Source organism: Strigops habroptila, chromosome 9 (genome assembly GCF_004027225.2).
Source record: "Strigops habroptila isolate Jane chromosome 9, bStrHab1.2.pri, whole genome shotgun sequence".
Classification (NCBI taxonomy): Eukaryota; Metazoa; Chordata; class Aves; order Psittaciformes; family Psittacidae; genus Strigops; species Strigops habroptila.
The window spans coordinates 26364491-26386178 of record NC_044285.2 but is presented as its reverse complement, the minus strand read 5'-3'; the positions used below and the strand labels follow the sequence as shown (position 1 = coordinate 26386178).

Here is a 21688-nt window from a genome sequence, read left to right as displayed (position 1 = left end):
ATGAGGTGGAAGATGGTGTCACTGTGTTATAGAAAAGTGATTGCAAGTAGCGACTGGGAAACCTCTTTAATTAAAGAACATAGATTTGATTCTTGAATTGTGCTGAGCTTAGTGACTGACTATTGGTTTATACCAAATAAAATTACCCTCATAATTAAGGCCTAGGTTTTCAGAGTGTGAATAGACTTTGTCAGCCCAGCAGTTATTAAAAATGAAGTCAAAGTTATTAAAAATGAAGTCACTTCTGCAATGTCTTCTTTCTGTGCCTTCTGTTATAACTCCAGTTTGACTGGAAGCATAGGGATGAAAACAGCTGATCAAATACGGAAAGGTAGGCTGGCAAGATGTGTTTAAGCAAGTAATGTATTATTCATGAAAGTTCTCTAAGTTCATATATTTTTTATTTTTTTTTTTTTCCTTTCAGAGGTTACATGCTGCTAGGCCAGTAATTGCAATGTACTTAATTAGTATGGTTAATTTGTAAATGACAGTTATCTCTGTTTCTCTTCTTTGTCCTTGCTATTTTGTCATGGTAGTGGTGGCTGTTTCCCATTTCATAACTGTGACTCTTTCTAGTTACGAAAGCTAGGTCTATAAAAGCAGAAATAAGTGGATGCTTGCTTTTAGGATTCAACAAGTATTTCATCCTGAAATTCTGTGGATGTGTCTTGATTAGTCATGCACAAGACGGTCTCTGTTGTATAACATCAAGGCTCAAGCCCTCCAGCTTGCAACTTGTCATGTGTTTTGCTTTTGACCTTTCATGGCTCTTGGTTAAAGATATAAAAGCTGTATCTCAAGGTGTGTTCTGGCACATGCTAAAATACAATTAGTTGCTGTTGGTTTTACTAGAATAAGTGCAAACTTTTCTATATAACAAAACAATTGAAATCGGTAAGAACACCCCTACAAATGTAATGTGTATATTCTCTCTGGGGCAAAGTGCAGTAATGTGGCTGTTCTGTCCATGCAGTGAAGATGCATTGTGCATTTTTCCCTTTCGTTCACTTAGGTTAAAACGCTTCCTTCTCTAATCACATTGATTTGTGTAAACTCTCCACTGATATCACCACATAACAAGATATCTAGATAACTCGTACATTCTAGGAACAGTATTACGCAAGCATGCTGAGTGGAAAGCAGCCTCTGCCAGTAATGATATTTCCAGACAGATTGCTTTGAATGAAGACACTCTTTGCTTATCTGTTCCAGAAGGCTGTATGGACTCAGTGTGTTTAAAACTACTGGGGTGCTTTTAAGTTCTTTCTACATGCGGTGTTTGCCTGTCTGATGCTGACTGCACTTTGCTGTGCTGTAAACCCTCTCTCCTCAAGAGTACCTAAACCAAAACTTGTTCAAAAGATGTAGTGCTGGTACAGATTTAAGGATCCTTCAGCAGCATCCTTTACCCTCCTGTGAAAGCAGTGCAGCTGAACTTTATTGGCTATCACTGATATAATGCAGCTTCTGAAAAAGGAGATGTGCCAAGCATCCTGGTTATTTAATTGCAAGCTCTGTGGTATGTGGAGGAAAAGCTTCAATGTAATGTGAAATTATCAACAGCATAAATGTAGCTGAGCTGAAGAGGGAAGGGTCCTGTTATAACAAGGATTCTAATGATTATTTACAAAAATGCTTTGCCATTGTCTCAAGTCTTTCTTGCAGAGCTTAAGTCTTTTTGGAAAACTTGTGAGGCAATGTGAGAAGCAAAAAGCTAGGGGATATGATCTGAATTTTAGGAGGACTATATATTGGGCAATTAGATAATTGCAAAGGTATATTGTAAATGAAACAATTCAGGTTAAACTTGTTAATGCTTTAGTTTGTCTCCCTCAAAAAGTAATAATACTTAAACTGTGATGTATTAATAGATGTATCTTTAGTCTGCTTGGAAAAGACTGTGAGTCTGCTTTTAGGAAACTGTTTCTCTGTTGCCATGATTAGAGGGGGGGAGCTGGACTGAATAACCTCCCAAGGCTCCTTCCAGCCTGCATTATCCTGGAGCTCTACCCTTATGTGAGAGTACAGTTGTGCTCCCAGGTGTAAGAAAACTTACATATCCTGTAGTAAAAAACTAATCATAATTGTGCAGTAAAATTGTGAGTTGGAAGGTTCGTATTTACTTAAATACTCTTTTTTTTTTTAGCTGCAACTAGTCAAGAAGCTGTCTCTTAAGCTCTCAGCACAACAGCATTCAGAGTTTAACTTTTGTATTCTTTTGTGGAGGGTGACTTTATACAGTGTTTTATGTGTAGTGTTCCGTTAAAATGTAACAACAGCAACATAAAGTGTAATGGCAGTATTGACAGTGAGGTTTTTCAACCTGCAATGTGTGATTTAGAAGTTGAAAAGAGAGGAACTCTAAAGCTATGGATTTCAGCTGACTTAGAGGCAACAGCCTTCAAAGCTCTTGGTTATTGCAGCTCTGCTGCTGGATTTCTCTCTGCCTCCTTCTCCAACTCGGAGAGGAAGGAAAATAGTTTAGTCTCATCTGTACTTTGTTTCTTTTACCTAATCTCTACAGAGAATTAAAATGTCAGAGTTGAGTTTCAATCTCTTCTCTCTACTGGCACTGTAAGAGGCATCTATGTGCAATGCACTTAAACTAGAACCCGAAGTGAAATAGCGGCTATCTACAAAGTTATTCTTTTTGAGGCATATAGCTAGGCTTGCAAAACTGTCCTGCTGTAGCCTAATATGACCCCACTGTATGCTAGATAAGCTTTACTACTGCAGCTCTGCTGAAACCCTGGCTTTCCCTCCTCTTAGCTTTCCCTGAGATAAGCAAAGCTCTATTGCCTTCCCTGGCTGAAAACAGGCCAGTGGCTGTCTCTGTCAGGACTTTCTGCTGAAATATATCAAACATGTTGGAAAGTGTGTTTATCCTAGGACCGACTTCAGTTGTTATCAAGGCAAATCTTAGTTTTAAACCACACCATTTAGAGAAAGGTGTATCTGTTCTTATAGTAGGAGTCTTCTACTTTTCTGTCTTAATCTGGAAAGAAGTCTCTTATGCTTCTTAATTTGTGTGCTAGTATAAACAGTGTGGTGGAAATCAGTGACTTGGAATGCAGGACTACTTAAAAGACCAGTGCCAGATGCATTTTTTCATTCATCTGTGGACTTACAGCATTCCTATTGTAATAACCACCTATTGCTAAGCAAATTAATTTATATTAAACACTTTCTGGCAGTATTTCTTATCTCTGTGAAGAAAAAAGTTCCAAGTCTATATACTTCACTTCTATCCTAAACACTTTGCTGTTTTCCTGGTAGTCACACACTTTTCCCTATTTTTTTAATCATGCTAGGGAAAATAAGTGTGATCATTTTGATTATATATACTGGACTTCTTGCTATTTCTGCAGTAGCACTATGAAAAATGTCAAAAGCTTACAGTGTATTCAGAATAGCTGATAATATCTTGACAAGTCATGTAAAAGACTATCTAGTATCAGTCCGTGTCTGCTAAACACAGTGTTGATTCTTCAGAAGCAAACCTTCCTCTTTATGTACTAAAACCCGGCAGGTGTCTGAAAGAAGAAGAAAATGACCACCCTGGGAAATGAACTTCACTCTTTCTACACCTTGAATTCAAGTAGCAATTGTTTAAACCCACATTTAAATGGCTTTAAAGCAGTGAAAACTAGCATGACCTGCAGGCAAGGCTAAACAAGGCTTCAGCTCCTGAAAATTTGATTTCTTGACAAGAAATGCCACTGTACAACAATGTTTGGGTGAAGGAGCTTATGAACTCGGTTAAAAACCTTTTAAAAATAATCCTTTTTAAGGAGCAGTGATTTTTCTGAGTTAACTTACTTTTAACCAACCTCTTGTACAGAATGACGGCAGAAGCCATTGCTTCTGAAAGGCAAAGTAACTTCTAGCTGTCATTCAGACAACATGAATTGACTTAATCAGAGAAAATACTTGTTCTGAGTTAGTTTAAGAACACTCCTATATTGAACCTTAAAGGGCAAAGGTATTCAGAAGGGAAAGGAAGCTTCTTCACTGGACTGAAAAATCAGAATTGTATCTCTCTTCATCCAGTCGCTGTGGGAAATGGCTTCAAACTGACAGAGAGAAGATTTAGGTTAGACATTAGGAAGAAGTTCTTCTGTGTGAGGGTGGTGAGGCGCTGGCACAGGGTGGCCAGAGAAGCTGTGGCTGCCCCATCCCTAGCAGTGTTCAAGGCCAGGTTGGACACAGGGGCTTGGAGCAACCTGTTCTAGTGGAAGGTGTCCCTGCCCGTGGCAGGGGTTGGAGCTGGATGAGCTTTAAGGTCTCTTCAACCCAAACCATTCCATGATTCTATGCAAAAAATTAAGGTTTCTGCAAAACCACTTTTTTTTTTAATTATTATTAAATCATTAAATACTTAAAACAACAAGGAGAAAATCTACAGAGGATGCAAAGTGACAAGGCTCAAGTGTGTGTTTGTTTTGATAGTGACTTCCAATATTCATCTGACTCTTTATTAGCAGGGGAAGTAGTGCGGTGCACATTTCTAGAAACCTGTGCCTGAAGTCCGCCCAGGCAACTGGTGAGAACATCCATCCAAAAGCTCATGTTTGTGTGGGTGGGGGTTTTTGTGGTTTTGACCGAAGGAAAAATGTATACGTAGTGTCATTTAGTTTCTATCCAGAATGCCAGTGGAAGCTTCTTGGCAATAGAATTGGTGACACTCCACACATGCGTGCACATGCACAAAAATCTTGGAAGTGTCTTGTCTGTTCTAAAAGCTTTCAAACTCTCAAAGCAATTGTAGTAACAAAGTGTTAAAACATCTCTACAGCATGAATTTTTGTATCCAAAGAGAACCTAGAAAATTCCTTTAACTTTAGGCTTGAATGAGAAAATGCTTGTTGACACGTCTAGTCATGCTCAGAAAAGGTGTATTTTTAGAATAAGTGAGAACAATTAAACAGGTATCTTTAAATGAACCTGCAGTTACTAATATACTATAGAAGTAATTGTGTAGGAACAGCACAGCCAATCATGGCAGCAATGGAGTTAGTATTCCTCTTTCTTCTTTGTAAAGCAAATGTGTTTACATCAAGAAGATGGATCACTGAATGTATCGTCATTGTAACCTTATTTGTCACCTTTTTGTCTTCATGGCAGATAATTTTTGGTAGAAGATCATTTAAAATAGTAAGGAATCCCATACACTTTTTGATGATGTTCAGGATTGTACCAGAATCAAACTCTTAAGTTATGAAACACTGTTCTTGACATGAAACAAATACTGTGTTATCACCAGTTGCTAAAAGGGTTCAGAGGACAAATACAGAAGGTGGATGTTTAAAGTGTAAAAATGAATTTCTGAATGCTCATCATTACAAACTGGTAATGAAGTCTGGAAAAAATATTCTTTAGTCATGCAAGATTTTGCTGTACTTGAACAGCAGTTTTCATTGGTTGTCATAAATATGCTGTCTAAGAAGCCTCAATTATCTCAAAACACTGCGTCATGCTGTCTCCTGGAAGAAAACTCCTGTCCAAACCAGTGTGTGTATTCAAAATGCTGTAATCTTTGGACAAATTTCTCTAGCTTTTTGGCTCTCTGCTTCAGGCTGAGTATTTTATTTCATGTTTCATACTGTGATAGCAGATACTGAACAAATGTTTGGCATACTTGATATCTGAAATGTGAGCTGTAGTTGTACTTTGGCAGTTCTTTTGGTACTGATTCTGTATTCCATTCAGCTTTGCAGAGCTGGAGACTTTTAATAACTTTTCTGTCTTCCATGCTTGATGGGAGAGACTAAGCATAGACAACTATATTAGGTTTGCACGGGAAGTTTTTAGGTAGCAGAGAGACTATGGAGGTGGCTTCAGTGAGAAGCTGCCAGAAACTTCCCCTGGGTCTGATAGAGCCAATGCCAGCCAGCTCCAAGAGAGATGCGCCACTGGCCATGGCTGAGCCCACCAGTGACAGTGGTAGCACCTCTGGGATAACACATTTAAGAAGAGGGAGTGAGGGGTAGAACCTGCTGAGAAACTGCAGCCAGGAGAGAGGAGTGAGAATATGTGAAAGAGCCCTGCAGACCCAAGGTCAGTGCAGAAGGAGGAAGGAGATGCTCCAAGTGCCAGAGCAGAGGTTCCCCTGCAGCTTGTCATTCATTGTAGAATCATAGGAAAACTTTGACTGTATTCCTCCTGCTCTGCAGGCAAAATTGGGTGACCTCTTGCTAAAAATAGAGCTGGTTTTGAAGTCCTCTATTTGGTTTTCTAATACTTGCAGGCTAAAATGATGTTGGAACAGTATCTTCTTGCTGTAGGAATACAATTAATAATTTGTGGAAATGCTCCTTATTGAGTGGTTGAATTATCATACTGGTTACTGCAGGATGCAGCCCATACATCACAGACTTGCAGCAGGTAAGTTTTTTGGCATACGTTCAGCTTCAAATAGTGCTTGTAGGAGTTGGTATACTCCCTAAAACAGGGTGCCTCAGGGAATACTTTCCCTTAGAGAACGTGACTTTTTGTTTTGGGATGTGTACAAATGCCAGGGGCTGTTTCTTACTCCTGCCAAGCTTCAGACTGAACTGCGTCTTGAGTTTTAATAATACTTGAGAACTATTTCCTATGAATGGATCTCCTCACTTTAATTATTGTGCTAGGGTGTTGGAACCATGTGTGCTTTATCCTTGCTTACTCCCACTCTTTTAAGCTGACAGTATTTTAGTGCAGTATTGCAAGGGAGACAGCTTACTGACAACCTCAGACCTGGTCAGGGAATCACTTCAGGTTAGAGATTGTTAACTTGCTACTAAGTAACCTCCAGAGAGTGACTGTGAGTAAAATTAACTTCTGGAGAAAGCAATAACTAAATTTACATGTGTCAAAGGAAGGAAAAGCTTTATGCTACTGCTGAAGACTTCCTCCCTTTCCAAAACAAACAGTACTCAACTATTTACACAGCATCCATTGAAAGTAACACTTTTCTCACAACTTTTAAGTGGCTGGTATCCCTCTGACTATTTTGAAAAAGGAATATTTGGGTTACATGTTTTCATTTGTCTTTACTAAGGCACTGTCTGCTACATTTGTCTGTATACTTACTATATTCTGCTGAAGTGTTTGTATTCCTGCACATCTCAGGAGGAATACTCCATTGAGACAGTTTCTTAAAAAAATATCTTTTTATGGTCGGGAGGTCAATAGAGGCAAAATAAGAAATTAAGGCTTAGACAGCAGCTTCTGTTTGGAATAAAAATATAAAGTTAATTTCCTTTCCCTCTGGACCTCCTTTCTCTAGAACTCATCAGATTTATTTTGCCTTTCCTACTACTGATAAAATGTTAATTCTTCAATAAAACTTGTTGGGTTTTCAGTGTTTTCTGTAAAGATCTTATCTATGGTCCTTTTAGCAAAGTCTTTGGCATGGGCTCAAAATTTTAAGGTAGTAAGTCTGACAAGTGTGACTGAATTCCCAGGGGATGCAAACCAAATGTAACAGTTCTCAGGATAATGTAATGTTATAGCCTCTAGATGTAATTTCTCCAGTGTGAGGCAATGAAATCTATTCTAATTAAGTATCTAATTCCAAGATCTGCGTGTGCTAGATAGAATGATCTCTTAGCACTAGCCTGCAGCTGTCTTTCCCAGCATTTTAAAGGCAATAAAATACATTCAGGCCCCCTTTTTTCTTTTCCCTGTGGGAAATGGCTTTTGTTATTATTCATATTGCTGTGAGGTCCCTTTTTCATAGCAAAGTGCACCTTGCTGTGAAACACCTCACTTGAAATTACAGGTGCTCTGAGGAGACCTTCAGCTCTTGTTAGCACACAGGCAGTGCATTAGTAGATGAACTCAAGAGGCTGACACTGAGGGCTGGTCTATCTGCTGAAGTTAAGCTTGTGAGTTTCTGAACAGGCATCTGAGACCTCCCACTAAATACCCAAATTTATCAGCTTTAGGGATTTCTGTACGCATGTGGATAAAAGAAAAGGGCCTCCCAACTAATCCTGATGCTGTATTCTGGAAGTGCCTCTGACTTACAGGGTTAGGACAACTGCTTTGTTTTTGTTACTTTCTTGTTTAACTTGGCTCTCTTCAGTGCCACTTTCTCAACTTTGTTTACCTGAGGCTGGAGAGTAGCTTTTAGTTAGTATTGAGCAATATAGAGAAAACATGGCCCATAGTGCTATTTTCAGGTATTAAAATGCTCACACAGAGTATGCTTGATGCTACAGGCATAAACAAATGATAAACCAGCTTTAACTAGAAGAACCTTGGAGCTATGATACTTGGTCCAAGAACTGAAGGAGAATGGAGTTGATAATCACCTCCACCACAAAAAAAATCCCCCAGACACCCACCAAGCCTCAAGTGAGTTGGGTCTTGTTCTGACAGTTAAGAGGGTGTGTGCTTCTTCAGATAACATCTTAATCCAATATTGCTGTGCACAGCCTCTATTCTTTCTAGCGTGTATGCGTGCTTGATCTTTGGTATTAATTTAGTGCTTTCAGTAGTTTCAAAATAGAGCACAGTGGAGTTGGGTTAATCTGAAATGCTATTTTATTTTGCCTCTCCTTCCTTGGAGGAAGTGGATTTCTGTTCTTGTGTGGTCCACTCCATGCGCTTGACACGTGAAGGTGCAGTTGTCAGTGACAAGTGACTGACATTGATTAACAGGACACAGGAACTGAGTCTTCCTTTATTGCATGTTATATGGATAAAGGTGAGGAACAGGAGGTTTTCTCTGGAATTACTCTGGAGCCTGTATCTTTATTCCACTTCCTTAACCAGGCAAGGTTTAAAAACAGGCTGCTGGAATGACTGGTGTTGACTCTCTAATACTTGGCTTGCAAGCATAGCTGAGGCTTTCAAGTTTAGCTGAGTTAGGTCTAGGTATGTGTTACATGTGGACATGGTTATAGAAAGTGGCAACATCTAACACCTGCTGCTCAGGAAAGGTCCTAAATGACTAGTAAATCTTAACCTGTAATGAGTACCATGTGGTGGTACTTACTTGCAGCTGGAAAAAATCAGGAAGCCTCAAGAGGCTGGTGATTAGAGACTTGTGTGTAAAATTCAAGTAACACTGAGACTTCCTGGAAAGCAAAGTGGCTTACCGTATGCTGCCACTGCCTGGATATCAGGTACTCCAGGCTTGTGTCTCAGTGCCAGGAATGTGTAACTGCACAGGTGAAGATGGAGGCATGATTGAAACAAACCATTCCTCTAATCTGCTGTGTACTTAAGAGGTTTGCTTATGGGCCATATAAAAGCTAGAGAATGGCTTGCATTGAGTTCTGCATTTAGAACTGAAGTGAGCAGTAGTGAAGTGCAGGCTGCCTACAGAGGTGGTGTAAAACTTGCCCATCCCCAAAGTCTCCCATTCCAAAACTGAAAAGCCAGCCAGAGTTACATTGTTTAGGGGGTGTCTTTATTAATGCTGTTTGTTTAGGGGGTCATGCAGGTGCTGCACTGCCTGCTGAAGAGGTAGATTTGGTTTTTGGCATATGTCAGTTCATGAACATGGGGAGAAAGTGGGCTGAGACCTCCGTGGTAGTTTATGTTCTGTTTTCAGTGCTTTTTGCTTCACTGTTTACCGGGAGGAGTACTTGCCATATCTAAACATAGATGCTTTTTAAGATGCTGCCTCTGGATGGCAGCATAAAGGTAATATTCAACCTGATTTGCTAATAAAGGAAATTTTTGAAAATTCACACAGCATGATGTAGAGCTGTTTGGGAATTTGTGTTCATCAGGACAGGAGTAAAAGTACTTGGCTTCTCAGTTCTCCTCAATTTTAGCTTTGAAATGCTTGTGAGAAGGGCAGTGGAGCATGTTATGATTATTTTGCTTTCTGTGTCTCACCCAGTGAAATATACTGAAGCCCATTCTTCATCTCATAAGACACAGAGATGTTAACACTTCTCAGAAGTGGTGAGAACTGCCCATGTCCTTTTCTTTGCCTGTGGTTGTGGGCCGGGCTGTCAGCACTCAGTACAGTAGAATGGCAACAATCATTTCTGAAGATGGAAAGCTTTGTAGAAAATGAGAATGAGCTACTGTGAGTTGCTAACTTTGCTCCTTGTACTGCCTGCTTAAAGCTTCTACGTGTCCTAAAGAGTTCTCAGCCTTCCCCCTCTTAAAGCCAGGTATGGAGAAAAGGAGCAAGGTCTGGGATTGTGGGGAAGCTGACTGGATGCCCAGCTGGGCTCTTGCACTTTGTGTCCTTTTCTCTGGTTCAGGAATCAGATACAGAAAGATCCTGTCAGGCTGTAGTACCTCCTGTTCCAGGGGGATAACTTCTGTGCAGGTTTGCTTGTTGCTGTCACTTCAGTTGTTAAAAAATGGAGGTGGGAACCCCTAACTTCTGGGAGGTTAAACTCTGTTTCTGTGTAAGCCTCTTCCTGCTGACTTGCAGCCTCTCTGCAGCTTGCTGGGGATGCGTCCTTCCTTTCTTTTTCTGTTTCTAGAAAGTCTGATCAGCAATTCAGGCATTTGAATAGTTGCCCTTCTACTCCCCTTGTCTGCCAATTGAGGCTTTTGTGCAGCAGCAGCTGTTGCATGGCAGGTCATCCCACTGCCAAAATCTGTAGGTGAGTGCTTCTATAGATCTTTCCTCTGAACATTTCTTAGGAGCTTCCAGGAAAGGAGAGAGAAATTGATCCCTGTAATACTTTCAGGTTTATGGGGGTAAAAATCTTTATGGCCAAATGGTTGCAGTTTGGGGATGAAAGCTAAAGAAGCTTTTGGAGGTTAATTCAGTGGAGACTGAGTCTGAAAGTGGTCTGTGCTTCGACTACGTCAACTGGTTTAAGTTGGCTGCAAATATTGCCTTGTGTTTTAATTAGAAACTGCTGTGAAAGATAACCTGTATGGAGAACAATGTGTTAAAAAACTATAGGTCAGTTTAAAGCAGTAAAATTCCATATGATTTTAGTACAAAGTACAAGCAGAAAAATTCAAGCCTCTTTAGAAAAGAGCTCACCTCTATTTCTTGGGGCACTATTTTTAACATGGACATGCTTGTTCCAAGTTTTGTATTTTCTGAAGACAGTTATTCCAACCAAATCCTAGTAGCTGTATTCTAAGAAAAAATTTATTGAGTCAGGTGTAGTCACTGAATCCTTTTGGACAGATGGCTTTGTTTTGGCTCAGTTTTTGCAGAGTAATTGCAGAGTTTTTTCTTAGTTTTTGCAGAGGTTTTGCAGAGATTTTGGCTCAGATATTGCAGAGTCTGAGCAGATCTTGTGTTGTGTAGACTTCAAAGAAAGATAGTGCCTCAAGGTGTAACAGGTTAAATTACATGTCAGAAGTCTCCTTTCCTTGAAAAAAAAAAAATAGTCAAAAACTTCTGCAAACGTGTTTTGACTCTTGTATTTTAGACCATGAAACTTTTAGTATCTCTAGCTAGGTAAATTGAGGGAAATGATTACCTAATCTTCTAATTCAAGTTCTGCTTTAGCAATGTTACTGCTCATAAATCCAGTACATCAGTGAGAAAAGGATGGCCATTGGAATTATGGAGCTGTGATGGGTTTGCTGCCATAGTTGACTTCACACAGATATTTGAGCTGTGACTTATCTGCAGACTTGTACTCTTGTTAAGCCTAAAGAGCATGTATGTGAAATCATAATTGGAACTCACAATAGCAGCTTTAACTCTGCTTGTCGAATCCCCACAAAACCTTTTGTTTCTTGGTTATATTCATGTCCAGGCAAGTGAAAGGGAACTCAACTTGCTGAAGATAAATGGGTGAAATCTTTGACCTGGATGAGTAGTAAATCCTTAACTAGATAACTCTGCAGGTGTTTTGTTACACAGATCTTGGCAAGCTGATAAATGTGAGTATCTTCTTCAGGACTACCGCCAAAATAAAGCCTAATCTTTGTCTACTTGGAACTGAAAGGCTGAATTTCTTTTCAGTTAGAAATAGGGATATGAATAATTGAATTAGAGACTTTTACATGGTTCCAGCAGAAAGAGTATTGTAGTCTTCTGGGCAAAGGCATTTGTAACAGATGCTTTTTTATGTGTTGAATTCACCATTTTTAATCAAAGTGAATTTCTAATAGCAGAGTCAGTGCTTTTTATCGATAGAATTAGCCAGTATTTATGCTCCCTTTTTCTTCTACTATTAAAACATTGTATTCCTGACTGTATAAGCTGTCATGTTTGAATGCAGAGGGTGATGTTAGCAGCAGACTTCAAAAACCTGGATTTTAGCCTATTTAACACTTCTGTTGTTTCTAACTCTTTTCCCCCTCATCTTTGTCAATAGAAACCTGGTGGGGTTGGTGCGTGCTGTGCAAGAACTTGAAGGGTTTGATGTACCTGTACTTTTGACACTGGGCTTCACGGTTAGATATGACAGAATGCAAGACTCGGCGTTCCATTCAGCTTTTTTCTTTCCTTACCTCTCCAAAGAAATTAGTATTGTGTTAATTTTATTACCTGATGAGCTTGCTGACAAGAATAGCTGGTTATGTGAAGCTGGTAAATACTGAAGGGAGAGACCTGAGGTGCTTGATACTGAATCTAAAACTTACTGTTAGGAGAAAGTGCCCTTTGTATTAGCTTTTTATAACACCTGGAAGGAAAGAATAAAATAAAGTCCGAAGGTAACAGGATATATACAACCCCATGTCGCATGTCTTACTGGAAGGAATCTATTTAGTCTACTATGTGTCTATGCTGAAGTTGAGGTTATACCTTTTGAATAACAGTAATTCACTGCCTGAGTAGCTGTACCATGAAGCCTGCTGCAACTAGAATGACTTGAGCACATCAGCCCTGCAGAAGCACTTCTGTTATCCATATCTCTGAGAAAGTATATGGGATTGAATTGAAAGTGTTAGGTTCAAGAACTGTTAGGGGAGACAGACTGTCTTCCCTTCACAGTTTTAGCAAGTCCCAAGTTTCTGTTCTCTCCAGGAATAGCATTCATCTGCCTGATGGTTTTTAGAAATATTGTCAGATACTGTTGTGAATGGCAGCTGGAAGGTGGAGAGGGAGTAGAATATGCTGAAATTGCCATGTTAACTGACAGCTCTAGGCCTGATGAGGAAGGAGGGGAATACATAAGTGCGCAATACATAAGGCAGGCTCCTAGCCAAAACAAGCCTAAGTTATCCTCAAAATTAATCCATTTCGCTGAGCTGACTGTAACAAATCTGTGGCCAAGAGAAAGAAGTGACTTTGATTTCAAATGTGTACTTTTTTTCTTCAAAAAAAACCCCCATTCTGTTGGTGGCATAAAGCAGTCTTCCTCAGTCCATGTAAGACACAAAAGACTGAGCTTGTTCTAGAAGATTTATCCTTTGACCAGTAAACCAATACCATCCTGCCTTTTATATACTAATGAAAAGAACTTGCTCTCCACACACAGATTCAATGGGGTAGAAGCTGTCAGGAAAATCCAATGAAAGGATTAGCTAAACTCTAATAGATTAATTAGAGCCCTTGATTGTGTCTTACTATGCAAAAGTCACAGCAAAGGAAATGGCAATGATAGTGAGTTCATCTTTACAGGTACATGGTGAAGAGGGGGGGAGGCAACAGGGTTACAGCAGGTAAGAAACAAATCTGAGTGGTTCTAGTCTTGTTCTCAAAAGCTGCCTCGATTCCTTATCCATCCTCGTATAGTTGAAAACTGAGAGATTTTAATAGACATGGAGACACTGACCAGCTCCTTATGATCAAGCCACAACTTCCTATTACTTTCAATATATTCTCATCTTCCCTGTCACATAAGACAGTGTGTCCTTCTGGCCAGAGCTAGGAATTGAACTATTATGGAAGGCATCTGGCTGCCTAATTCAAGGCAGGTGATTTGTTCTATTCCCCAACCTGTAACAAATGTACCAAGTGTAACTCAGAGTTCCACTGAGGTTTGAGCTCATTTAATTTTCCATATCTGAAAACACAGTAAAATGCCTAATTTTCAGAACTAGTCATGGTTAAACTGTTACTAAGGACAAACTACTGATCATACCCATCTATCTTGCTCTTAATATAGATGTGGGTTTTTTCCTGTGCTTGAGATGTTGTAGTGATCATATCTGCTTGCTTTGATTGAGGGGTAGGTAACTTATTGCTTATATGCAAGAGAAATTCCAAGCGTTGCTATGCATAGTATGGAGCCATGATTTTCTTTGCATTAATATGAGATACAGAATTAAATCTGTGACATCAGAAATCTCTAGCCTGTGGCTGCTGAGTGGCTTTCAAACTTGTACTGGCATGTTATGCACTACGCAGTCTCCTGTAGCACAATTTTTGTGCTTGCTTTCCCAAGTGAAAAAGGCCTTGAGATTATGAAAAGTCTAAACAAGAAGAAAGTTTTCACTTAGAATAGGTCATTAAGCTTTTTTTTGCTGTGCCAACATGTTTTACTTTGTGTTAGTTCTTATGCTGTACTGCAATATGACCCATATGAGGCATGAATTGATCTTGATATGGGACAAATTCTCAGGGCTTTTTCTCTTCAAACTGCTTAGTTAAAAAAACCCAAACCCTTAATTTGGTGGGGATACAAGTTGATGCAAATAAGAAACACAATCTGCCAAATACAGCTTTTGTACAGGAAGATAAGTGACTCTGCTGAGGGAATACTTCTTGATAAGCTTGTGAGTGAATAGAACTTCCCAGGGTTTAAGCCAAAAATTACTACCATTTGATTACACTGGGTATTTGAAGAGTTTTCTGATTACAGACTTCTCTTAGCTTCCCTTCACTGCTGTCTGGGAAAGACCATGTTCCCTTCCTACAAGTACTGCATCTAAATTGGGTATACAAAGCCATCTGTCCAAAAGGATTCAGTGACTACACCTGACTCTTCAAGACAGTCTGTCTACGTTAAGAGGCTGCTCAAAGAGTAAGAGATCCAGTCTGAATACATAAATGACTTAGGAAGAGTCAAGGTTTAAAAAAAAGAATCTATATTGATTAAATCAAAACAGACTTTTTCTTTAAATTACAAATAAAATAAGGAAGAGAAGCACTTCCTTCAAAAACTGTCTCTTCGTCAGCTCTTAGAAATCAGCAGAAGTCAGTCCCTGATTCTAAGCAAGTTGACTTAGAGATGACTTCTCTTTGCTTTATTTTTGGACCCCCAGAGTTGAGAGATTGGGTGTACGGGGAAGTGCTGGGACTTGAGAGAAACAGGATTCAAGGGAGGAGGTGAATCTTATGGCTACTTGAATCTTATGGTCTTGCTACTTATGAGGGTGGGGGAAAGATGGAGCCAGGCTCTTCTCATCCTGCACAAAGGTAAGAGGCAATGGATGCAAGGTGAAGCTAAGGGAATTATGGTGAGATTTTTTGGGGGGGGGAATGAAGGTATTCAGACACCAAATCAAGGTCCTGGAGAGGCTATGCGATCTCCACCACTGTAGTTATTCAACATGCTTCCTTTTCTCTCTCTTCACACCAACCGTTCTCTTGTATCTGAAAACTCAGGATATTTCTATTAAACCTTCTCTGGATGCTGTGAGGAAGACTAAATGAGTCTCTTCTGTAACCTAAATAAAGCCTTCTTATGCTGTGTTGGATCTTGATCGTGCTTTCTGTGTGTGTTATTTTAGCCTATGTGTCTTTCACCACTGCACAGCTTGTGGTAGTTCTTAATGAATACTGATTTACTTTATTTTTCCTCCCCCTGCCTCTTGGAGGCAGCAAAGATTTTCATGTAGCTCTTGTACACTATCCTTGTGATCAAGAAACCAGGGCCATTGCACAGCAATCTAGGTAACCTGCTATTGCTTTGTGTTAGGCTTGTACTGTGAGGCAAGGGAATACTGCATGTACCTAAGGTTAATCCCTTTTAAATGAAGCTTTGTTAACGAGATTAATCCTAAAACTGGTTCACAAGGAACTTGCTTTTTTAAAATTCACTTTTTAAAGTGAAAAGGATCTGATGCTATATTTGCAGGATAACTTGGGTTGGAGGGGGATCGGACCTAGCCAAACACCCTGCGCCAGACAAGGTCAGATAGGAGGTCAGGCCAGGTTACTCAGGGCATTGTCCAGTCTGATCTTTGAAAACCTGAACTGTTTAATAAGGTTCAATTTCACTTTAGGAAATGGCTCAATAAATCTCTATTAAGAATTTTGAGTTTTCATGTGCCTTAAATAAACTGATTACAAAAGCCACGTGGAAGATTTAGAGAGATGCCCTACTCGTGTCGTACCACTACTGCTGTACTTAAAACTCAAAGCTCTGCCTTTTGCTATGAGATGCTTTAGTTCATCCTGGGTTTATGTAGCTCCAGGTAAATTAAGCTATTTCTGTGTTTTCTATCTGATGCTTGGTGGTGTGTTTAGGCCAAGAGCCAGGACATTCCTAATGCCAGGTAGGTGATGGGTCATGTCTTAATGCTTCTGTGATAATGAAGACTAGAATTCAAGTGTGGGTGTGCTTTAGCTCTGACACCATCTGGTTTCCTGCTTGATTGAAGCTTTGTACACAATGTTCTCTGTAGGTTACTGGGGGGGGGGGAGGACCCCAAATGCTTTTCAAACTTTTAGGTATCTCTGTATTTTTTTTTTTTTTTTTTTTAGTACAATGTTACACTTGTTCTCAGAATAAGTTAAACCCTGAAGTATTTCAGGTAGTGGATCTTCTAATGTGGTTTGTGGTTTTTTAACTATAAAGTAGTTTGGAAAATGGTCATATGTAGTATGTAGAGACATTCAGAAAAAAAATAGAAAATCTCACTTCTGTAAACTCATCGGCTCATCTCTGAATCAACATGGAGCTCTAATGAGTATCCCATGTTTGGGTGGGGAAGGAATATAAAATGAACAAATGTGGTGTGGAGAAGTTACCTAACTCGGATCTTCTTTGTGAATCAAGCTTTTCTATCCCTGTCTTCTGACTCTTTAATATCTGGCTGTCACTCCTCCCCTTGTACTAGAGACTGTTGTAGCTGACTGTTCATGCTTCGTAATGGAGTGTGAATGCAGCTAGGTGAAATCGAGGGTTTTTAAAAAACCTTTTCTCAATAACTGAGCTGTGGAGGGAAGAATTAATCAAGTAGTATTTTTCCAGTAATTATCACAAATATAAGGTTCAGGCTTGGTTAAACTCTTGTGCAAAACCTGACATCTGCTGGTGGAACCGCGATTGGACTCTCCTCAGTGTGGAGGCATGCGCTGAAGAGCCTTTGGCCATAGGTGTTGCATTGTACCTTGCCCTAGAATAAGTGGTATTTTAAGCATAAATTTAAAAGTCTAAAATTGGTCAAAACTGTAATATGCTTACATACAAACATGGACATTAACGAAGGTGATTGAACTTTGTGTCTGCTTTGAACACATGTACAATGGATAGATGACACTTTGTAGGCTTACTTTTTAGGCTAACTTTTGTAATAGTATTAAAGACTTAATATGGTTTTATGTTTGTTAAAAACATGTATTTTTTTTTTTATGTCTTTAAAGGCTTGCCATGGATGCACATCTTTATCCAAATGTGATTGCAGTGGAGTAAAAGGTGAAAAGGTAAATATCTTTTTTTCTATATTTTTTTTTACTGGTCGACCAACATAAACCACTGAGCCATATGTCAGCTTCAGATAATTGAAACTTATAGAAAACAGCTTTTGTTTCTTCCTCATGTCTTGTTTTCTTTGACTGTAGTGTAGGCATGCACCAAAGGGCATATCTGTTTTAACACTTCAGGTATTGAGTCAGACTAACTGGTCCCTCTGATGGTATACAGAATTTCATATGATTTTCTCAAGAACAGGGAATAATGGCACAAGTTTCTCCAGCTATGTGGGAGTAATAACCAGAAAAGAGACATTCTAGTAAGGAATTCCTATTTACTGTCAAGGCCTGACTACACTAAATAGTGTGAACAAGCTAAGGTGTGGATTGTACCAATAATGGCTGTGCTAGTAATGCTTCAGTGGGAATGTAAAAGCAGAGTGAGTTTGAGTTGCTTTCCCGCTTTTTTTTGCCTTCCAGGCTCAAAAGTAATGTGCTCTGAACTTGCAGTTTCTTACCTGAAACTTGTATGGCTGTATATGAAGATGAGTGCTCTTGCTGTCTAGATGCTCAGCTGGACTGTGGAAGTGACACAATTCAGATATAGCTTTCCCAACACACATAATTGCCACCCAAGTTAGTAGCTAGTTAGTGGCCAAACATTTATTCTTGGATCAACCAGAGTAAAACCCCCCAAAACAACCCTGTGTGGTTCATTCAGTGCTACAGGCTGGTTTGGGCTGCCATAAGGCCAAAAGATGCATATTGACATCTTGGAACTTTCCTGCTTCCAGTCTCACTGCCTGAGCTCAATATATTTGTGCAGTACTTCATGTTTCTATCACGATTATGTCTTATTGTTTTACAGTTTTCCCCTTGAGTAAATGGCAGGTGCCCAGCATTTCTTTTAGTTACAATGCAGTGTAGATACATGGCTTAGTACTTGTCTGAATTGGGCCTTTTCTAAAGTGTGGGAGTCTAGTTGTAAGTAAACTATAGTAAAATAGTTCCCATGTAACTCCTGTTGTCACAGGGAATGAATGTGATGTGGTCACTGCAAGGCGAAGAGGCTGCCTGAAACACTTCCACTCTTAATCTTGTAAACAGTTTGCTTGAGATACAAAGTAGTCTTCTTAAAGATGTGAACTGATAACTGAGAGTTTGATAAGCCTGTCTTATCAAACCACTTACCCTATCTTAGCAAGGTTCTAGAAGGGCTTCAGAGCTCTAGATTAATTTCTGACACATTTCAAAGGGGATTTTTGACATTATGTAAACAAGTGTAACCTCAAATGACCGAAAGTAATGCAAAGTAACCAGTTGCTGCATTGGCACTATAATGTGCTGACACAGAATTTTACTATTGGCTGAGGTTAAACAAGGCAGATGTCCAAAATTCAGAGTAATTCTTGGTGCCACACCTGCCATCTAGATAGCTCCAGACAAATGAGGTCATTCCTTGGCATTTACTTGCTTTTAGTTCATCAAGTATGTTCTCGATTTACACATCTGGTGAAGAATCGTATCCCCTCGATAGCAAACTTTGAGTTAGATTTGGTTAGCCAAAACATGAACCTGGTTGGTGTTCCTACAGGATCTTCAAATGCAGGTGGCCAAATCAGATATATCCTAACCCAGGACTATTCTGGGTTTAGTTTGAAAGCACTGAAGCCTTAGGCTTACATTGTCAATACATTTATAGCAGGTACAACTTTGGAGACACTTTCTATATTTCTAAGTTGGCCTTTTTCTGGACTAGTCACAGCTGTTCTGTGAATTCAGTGAGCAAAGTCTGGCTGGTGTGGATAAGGAAAATCTAGAAGTAAATCTGGCTTTCTAAGTAACATTGAGTAATTATTTTCTCTCAGTGATTCAGCTTTTTCTTTATACTACTGTTATACATGCAAGGACTATGACCCACTGGATACACTCTAGTCCCTCAGTGTCATTTAATGAAATTAAGATAAGTCGCCTTTCTCTGGTAAAGAATATCATGGGATTGTTTGGAGTCAGAGGGAGCTTTTTTTGTCCAAGTACAGTCAACAACTGGAGCATATGAGCCTTGCTCAAGATCAGGCTCTCAGGTGCCATTATGTATTATGGGATTTGTTACTACTCCTCCAGACTGCCCTAGCTAATTGTTAGCTGCACAGGGGAAACTATTCTGCATTTAGTTTCCAACCTCTGCTGGCCTTTTCTGGAGTGAATTATAGCAAATCCGAAGCAGAAGAGTGAGAAGCCTAGTAAATTTTTGTGGAAATGAAGTGGGGAAGGGGAAAAAAAATGCCTCCAGTAAAACAAGCGTCAGATCTGCAACTGCCTGGAAAATTCTTGGGGGCTGCAAATTGATCTAAGTGTAATCTTTTTATAAAATTAATTAAAAAAAGAAACCAAACCACAAAGGAAGCCAGCTTCACCTGTAGTAAGCCAGTTTGCTTTTTTTGTATGCCCAAGTCCCCTTAAGGAAGGGAGTGTCTGTCTGAGACTCCCAGTTATTAAACTGATAAATATAAGGCAAGTTTCTATCCTTAGAATGAAAGTCTAAGGATGGATTTGGGAACTGTGAAATCTGGGAACTGTGATTCATTTTCCACCTCAATCAAGGTAAACGCAGCATAATCCTGAGGAATGCCAAAGCTTTTATTGTGGGTGGGTTTTTTTAAACAGCTCTTCTGAAGCTTGTAGGTAGTCATGTACATTATGTAAAGGAACAATGGAAAGCAAAGCCCATACGTCTTAAGTATGATGTGTTGCTAGTGGAACTCGTTTGAACATATTACGTGCACACACCCCATTATGTTAGTTGCCCTGTAATTACAAAGCCCTCAGTATTTGAGGCATTGATGGATTCAGCAGTTCAGCTCTGGGGAACCACAGGAGTTCTCTGTCACGAACATCCATGAGGTTTTTTGTTATAAATTCTTTGGTTTGAATTTTTTTTTTTAACAGCCTTATACTTTCTAGAGTCTTGTAGTAGTACAAGACATCAAGGGATCTCTTAAGATGAATAGGTTGATCCATCACAATGTATCACTTACACACTTGATGTAAGTTACCAAACCCTATACTGTCTTCAAGCCAGCTTTCTTGCAAATAGTAGCTTTGTTCCTGCTGAGTGTAAACTGCTGCTACAGCAAGTTTCAGGCTTTTGCTTTGTATTTGACACTTGACACTTCGTGTTTCTGCTTCCTTCTGCAGTGACCTCTGAACAAGGAGTCAAACTCTATAGCTCCTTACCTAGTTGGTGTATGAAGAGCATTAGACAAGGAGCTGTTTAAATAACCTCCCCTCTCTGATTCTCCCATTGAGAGTGTGACAATGTACTGGTAGAACTGCTAAAAGTCAGGTATACAGAACCTGTTTCTGTACTGGGAAGGCAAGAACAGCTTTGTGAAATGCACTCAGCTGAGCCCTGCGCTTCTGTTCCAATGTGTTTCATTCCTAGCCTGAAATCAGCTTCTGCATTCAAATCACTGTCCACTTGCATTAAGTCAACTAAGAAGTGCTGCTTTGTTCAGCTTAGTAGAGCCTAATATGTTCCTTTTGAGGCTCAAAAGTAGCCTTCTTCCTAAGCATCCTAGCATTCTATTCAGGATATCCAAATTTTAACAGATCGGGTAAAGTAACACAAACTGAACTGTAACAAATAAGGGAAAATACTTGTCTTGCCTTGGGGAGCCACAGCTCTTATTTACCTGCTCCCATTCTGCCAGTGATTTTTGTTTAACTTTGCCTCTGCCATGAGCCCCCACAGCATCAGTAGCATGTTATCTGTTGGAGAATCAAAGCACCGTAAGTTCTTTTTGGTAAAATTAAAACATGTCTAAAGTGGTATAATGAAGAAATTAGAGGAATTTCCTGGAGAAGTCAGTGAAAATTGATTGCATTGGGAGCCAGTGTGGTGTTACTCACAACAACCTGCTCAGTAGTGAACTGGATCTGATGAAAGTATTAGAACTGAAGTAAATTATTAAGCTGCTACATACTGTTGCTTAGAGGAACGGCTCTCACTTTTCAACTGCAAGAGAAGTTTTTAATTGCTTTTCATGTAAGGAACTGGATGATGATTGGGTTTTAAATAAAGATTGTTTGGCACTTTTGAGATTAACCTCCTTTTAGTGCTTAAAAGTTAATCAGTAAAAGCTAGCTAAAGGAATAAGCACAGTAGGCACTGCACATGGAGCAATGTCAAAGGCAAACCAGTAAAACTTGTAGATTATTGGGCTGCTT

At 39.5% G+C, this 21688-nt stretch overlaps 1 protein-coding gene across 7 annotated transcripts in view; it reads left to right on the top strand.

Annotated features, from left to right (window-relative positions):
- Window positions 1–21688, top strand: part of COL4A5 (collagen type IV alpha 5 chain) — a 77207-nt gene that overhangs the window by 2389 nt on the left and 53130 nt on the right. For all 7 annotated transcript variants that reach the window (XR_003993323.1, XR_003993324.1, XM_030498482.1 and 4 more), the window contains exon 2: window positions 17411–17470. Coding sequence is in view for 5 of the 7 variants with exons in the window: in XM_030498482.1 (XP_030354342.1) it covers window positions 17411–17470 (60 nt within the window). In the remaining 2 variants the exon portion in view is untranslated. The remainder of the gene's footprint in view (window positions 1–17410; window positions 17471–21688) is intronic.